The 6,000-nt window shown below is 37.0% G+C and overlaps 1 protein-coding gene across 3 annotated transcripts in view; it reads right to left on the bottom strand.

Moving 5' to 3' along the window:
• Positions 1-3,722: 3,722 nt before the first annotated feature.
• The window catches only part of RGS7BP (regulator of G protein signaling 7 binding protein), a 55,562-nt gene continuing 53,284 nt past the window's right edge, over positions 3,723-6,000 (bottom strand). For all 3 annotated transcript variants that reach the window (XM_007420123.4, XM_088129805.1, XM_088129806.1), the window contains exon 6: positions 3,723-4,590. In XM_007420123.4, coding sequence (XP_007420185.1) covers positions 4,499-4,590 — 92 coding nt within the window. In that variant the 3' untranslated portion in view covers positions 3,723-4,498. The remainder of the gene's footprint in view (positions 4,591-6,000) is intronic.

The following is a 6,000-nucleotide window of genomic DNA, read 5'->3' as shown; positions in this document are numbered from 1 at the left end:
GATAAAGAATTGAGAAATCAAATCCTATGACGATATTTGATTGAATTAAAGGTTAAGACTGTTAGAAGTAAAAGGAAGGAATATAAAGTTGGTTTATTTGATCAAGCTTAAAATAAGATTTTTTTTTTTTTTTGCAATGTTCTGGCAACCCTTTATGGACTTTTTACTGACACAAGGATTGAAATGTTGATGTTTTATGGATTTGCTTATAGATAAGGGATGGGATATGGGACGAAGAGATATCTGTTTAACCTTATAAGGGGTGAAGAGTTATTAAATTTGTTTATACTTGTGATGAAGGTGGGAAGTCATTTGTTTATATATTTTTCTTTTTCTTCTTTTTTTTTTCCTGAACTTTTTATTCTTTCCATTGTCTTCTCTTTCTCTAAGTGTAGTTGCATTAGTTTTTACTACTGTAATTAAAATTCTTAATAAAATTATATAGAGGAGGAGGAGGAGGAGGAGGAGGAGGAGGAGGAGGAGGAGACAGCTTTAATTTTGGCAGCCTCCAACTTAGCTGTAAAGCAACCATAATTGATTTAATGAGCTACTTGTAAGTTTGATTGGGGGGGATGAGCAAGTCCGGTGTGTCTTGAGAGGGTGGGCTTCTAGTGGGAATCAGAACACAGGCTTTTTCCATCACTGCACCTGCTTTTTGGAAGTTTTCCTCCAGAGATCTTGCTGGCTTGAACTGTATGACTATACAGTTTCTTGCTGAATGAAACTGAATTAGCCTTTTATTTTTGAAGGCACCTTTATTGCTGACTCTTTTATCAGTGACAGGGCTCCAGTTCCTCTTCATACTTACTATTCCAAGCCAAGTATGCCTGATTGTATTACCACATGTGTTTATTTACCCCCAAACAACCAGTTTTTAATTCAGACAAAGTTATATTGAATTTATTCCTCTCTTTTGAGGAATTATTCCTACAAACTTAGCATCGTTGCAAATTTGATAGCAATCCCATCCACCATTTTATCTAAACCAGACCTTATTTACACTTTTTTTTCCAGGAAGCAGGGGAAGAGGGGAATATTTTGATCTAAAGGCCAGAGGGGCATGACATGGTGATGTCATTGTGAGAAAGCCCAAAAATGTCTTCTCTTTTGCTACCCTTTCAGGCTCAGTAAGAAAAATGTGGCAGTAGTTCTGAAACACTACTTGGCACAGCTTTGGCTTCAGAGCTCTTAGGCTTGACCTCCGAAGACACAGATGTCTGGCATGGCTAGTTAGGAATCTTTATTGCATTCCAGAATGAAGCCACTAAAATAGTTGATATGTTAGCCCTCTGTCAAAATGAAAGTGCAATTCCCTCTTATCATCTTTGTAGTTTAATTCCAGTGCTTCTTTTTCCTAGCCTTCTTACAGTTTAACAGATTTTCCGCCTTGCACTTTCTGGCCTTGAATCTGAATTGCTGGCTGATGACTCCTCTGCCTCGAGAAACTCAACTCCCAGAATTGGGCTTTGAATTTGGGGAGCAGTGGTACTGAAGCATCGAAGTGGGCATGTTGGCGCTTGCAGAGAAGAGACACATTTATTTTGATCTTTCATTTTACAAAAAACAAACCGAAAACTGCCTAAAAAGATTCCATCTCTACAAATAATCTATTTTGTCACTTAATTTTCAAGGCAAATTGGGGGCTGCATGCAGGCTGGGGTGTGGTGACTTGCCCTGTCATTGATAAAACAGCTGAAAGTTGTTTTTAGATTTAGGATATATTATCCAACTCAAGTATATGAACTATCACAGAAAGTCATCTTTGAAGGTGCAATTGATGTCAATGTGGTTGATACTGAGGGGTCACGGTCCTACGAACTGCTGCTTTTAGCCTGTTGGGCCTTGCTGTGAAACAATTTATCTACTTCATTGTAAAGACTTATAAAAATGTCCCTCTATCAGTACATATTATACATTTTATATTCATCCAATAAAAATATCAGGACGCTCCTTACTTTTTATCTTTACATGTCAGTGACAAAGGGTAAACCAAGAAAATGATGGTTACAAATTACACACGGAACTCCATGAAAAATTGAACGTGGGTCTCTGCAGGGTTAATTTCTTATTAACCAATCTGCTATGTTGACGATGAAGCCATTAAACAATTTAATAAAAGCCAAGTTAAACTGACTAGTTTCTTGGAGCATAAATTATATACTAATTGAGACTTCACTTATTATTGTGTTTCTTTTTCCATTAGGTAATATAACAAATTGCAGACCATGCGACATCTATGCTGCTCAGCTGTGAAAACCAGTAACTGGTAAATATACATACGTGGGCCAATGAAAAAGTGCACAAATTTTACACAAGTCCTATCAATACAGTATTATTTTCCTGTATATATTTAAAAACAATTGTGTAAAAACAATGTTAGAATTTAAATACATCTACTACATATTTTTCAGTAATTTTCTTTCCTATTAGCTTGCTAATAATTAATGTTTAGATTTCCTTTTACATCTCAAATCTTTTTATATGTCATTCGTACTTGCTGTCGGCAAAGGACTGTACATATCATTAATTTAGGTACTTCATTTCTTTTCCAGTGTATGCTACCCTATTTGCAGTAATGGTTAGAATTAAAAAGAAAAAAATAATGGTAAATGTTAAGTGGAGGCGAATTAAGGGTCACGTTTGTGAGAGATGGATTATTGTGTCTAATCCTGGAAAAAAAAGTCTTCTAAAGCTACTTTTTGATATGGGAGAGAAGCTTCCATTGAGAGAGGATGTCCTTCTGGGTCACTGACTGAATCAGGCTGATGCAAAAGATGCAGACAGTGAGGAAATGTAAACATGGGGTTTATTCGAGTTGCTTGGTATAATGCCCTAGAGCAGTGTTTCTCAACCTTGGCAGCTTTCAGATGTGTGGATTCCAACTCCCAGAATTCCCCAGCTGGCTGGCTGGGGAATTCTGGGAGTTGGAATCCACACATCTGAAAGCTGCCAAGGTTGAGAAACACTGCCCTAGTGTGTAGGCATCATAGTGGCTACAACATTTTATAAACAATCCTAGACAGAGTCACTAGGGTTTAATGCTATAAAATGATGAATCATCTGCCTTGATTTTCACATACAAAGTGTAGCACGGGGCTGCTCAATCCACAGATGGACTTTTTCTTGGCATATAAAATAGAAAAAAATAGTAGAGAACTCTTTCATGGAACTTGCTTTGGCAACGCACATTTACGTTAAGCAGTTTCTTTGGCTCTTGTTTAACAAAAACAACACAGGAAGCTCCTTTGATGAATCAAACGGCTTCTGAGGAAAAAAAGAAACAAGAAAAAATGCAGCATAGTATGCTCTATGCACAGTACATGCTGATGTGGAGCAAAAGACCCTAGTCTGGGCATTTGAATGTGTGTGTATGGGATTGGAAGAGCAGGGTGGGAGGTGGAAGGACTTTGCCACAGATCATTCCTTCGTTCTCTTTGGTTGTAGGGGTAGAAAAGGATTAGCGAGAGAGCCAGATCTGAAACCACTGATGGTTCTAAAACAGAACTGTCATAGATATGATGCTTGGGAATCAAAAATGACATTTAGTACAAATATTACCAAGAAGACATCTTTTAGTTTAACTAAAAAATATTTATTAACAATGTAAAATGTTTTATATTTTACAGTTAGAGCTATTCTGGCATGCCCTATAAGCAATAACACTAAGGTGATGTTCTGACACCATGCTTCAACCTTTACAGGAAACTAAATGAGATAATCTGTTTCACATCAGTGGATTTTATTGTTTCCCACACCATCTTTTAAACTTTTCTACTCAAGGTTGTAACAGATACATGTTCGGGTTTTTCTTTAAAAAAAGTAAAATAGCTATTCCTATGCATTGTACAATATGTAGATATTATCTCATATTTACAGGAACAACATATCAATGTTATGTTGCTTATGTATTAGAAATTAAGAAATTGTACTATGAAGATCTTGTATAGGTTGTGATATAGAGTGGAAGACTAAATATGAATGAGAGCACAAAAAGCAATAGGAGAGTGTGTGTATGTTCTCGTACAATATTGGCTCTGTTTATTTTAGCATTTTAGAATTTAAGCACAATTTTGCTGTTCTAAACAGTTTTCTATGGATTAAGATTGCTTAATAGAATATGTTCAAATGTTTAACATACTAGCAAGAGCTACAGTCATACTGTTGCACTGTACATAATTGGTTGTGGCTTGTACGCTAAATAAAAAATCTGCATGTTTTAGTTAATAATCATAATATTTGCATCTAATCACAGAATGGTTTAAAGTAGACATGCTGTATGCCATTAAAAAAAGTTTAAAAATATTCTTGATGATGTTTAATTGGGTTTCTGAATTTGGTTCTTGTCAGCAACAAACTGTAAAACTCTTGAAAAGGAGGGAAGAAATCTAATTAGGGGCATGTAGAAAACACACATGATCACTTAGAGCATTTCAACTGATCCCAATAAAGGTCATTTTGTATTGGCTGCAGTCATCTATGCTCTTCTGAAATGGATCATTTAGCTGGAGACAAGACAGCACAATCCAAAGAATCTTCTCTTCCGTCTTCGCACTAATGGGTAAGGAGTCAAGTTTAGCAGGCTGCTGTCATCTGTGGTTTTAAATAAAAAGATTAGAGTTAGTCTCAGTGTCAACTGAGCATGTGTTCTAAATAGCAACGTTTCTGCCTAACCATAAACCAAGCTGGAAAGCTGTTTCAGTTGGTGAAATCTGGGAGTCTTTAAGACGAAAACCTGGCTCATGGGGTTTTGGGAAGTTGTCTTCCAGACTTTACTATAGAAATAAACAGTAAGGGAAAGGGAGAGGTTCTTATGTATATTTGAGTATTTGAATATCCTTTAGGATGGTTTAGGAGAAAAGCACCTTCTTCAATCACCTTCGATTAGGAACAGCACACCTTCAGGTTTCAGCAATGCCAGCTTCTTTAACCTGAATACTACTGCTATTATGAACAATTATTCTGATCTACTTTTGCAACCAGAACATTCACAAGCATATTTAAAATATAAACAACATAAGGAATTAGAAAAAACTATTTGGTGTCCAAAACAGGCTTAATGTTAAATAGACATCAGTCAGAAACTCCTAATTACTAACTTGTCAGAACAGAGAAGTCTCAAAGAGATGTTGAACTAAGAACCAGAGCAAAGAAGTGATTAACACAACTAACCCAAAATGGAGTTACATCTTCTAATTTATGGGCACCAAAATGTTACCACCATATTTTAATACTACTGATACAGTGACAGCAACTTTACAGGGTAAAATGAAAAAAGTGACAAATTTCAGAACCATGTAATGTCCATTTTGACACAGGAAACTGATGAGATGAAATGTACAAGAAAAGGAAGGGGTAGGAGCTAAAGTATATGATACTGTACATAGGAGCAGATGTAGTATACACTTTTAGGCTATATTTCAGCTGGGATAAGGCGTAAGTCAGAGGAAAAGAATCTCTCCCTTTCCAACACTGTTGAACCCTTCAGCACTACTAGCCATTATAGGCAAAAGCAGAGGATGCTGAGAGTTCAGCAGCAGCTGGAGAGTCATGTCCCTCAGCTACATTTACTGTTTTGAAGTATAAACTAAAAAAGAGAGAGAGAGAGAGAGAGAGAGAGGAAGGTAGTACAGGTAGTCCTCGCTTACTGACTACTCATTCAGTGACCATTCAAAGTTACGATGGTGCTAAATGAGCATGACTTATGATGGGTCCTCAAAGTTGCGGCCCTTGCAGTGTTCCTGCAGTCATATGATCGTGTTTCATGCACTTGGCACGTGTTTATGACAGTCACAATGTCCTGCGGTCACGCGATAGCCACTTGCAACCTTCACAGATGGCTTCTGACAAGCAAAGTCAATGGGAAAGCCAGCAAGAAGTTACAAGTCGCAATCATGTGATGTTGGGCCTAATGACTGTTATGACCCTAACCCTAACCCTAACCCAATTGCAGTTGGCAAGGACTTGTTGTTGTTTAGTCGTTAAGTCGTGTCCGACTCTTCG

Source organism: Python bivittatus, unplaced genomic scaffold (assembly GCF_059951505.1).
Source record: "Python bivittatus isolate LINGU-HERP-01145 unplaced genomic scaffold, Pbiv_v1 ctg000850_np1212, whole genome shotgun sequence".
Classification (NCBI taxonomy): domain Eukaryota; kingdom Metazoa; phylum Chordata; class Lepidosauria; order Squamata; family Pythonidae; genus Python; species Python bivittatus.
The sequence above is the reverse complement of the archived record's forward strand: the minus strand, read 5'-3'. Positions and strand labels throughout refer to the sequence as shown.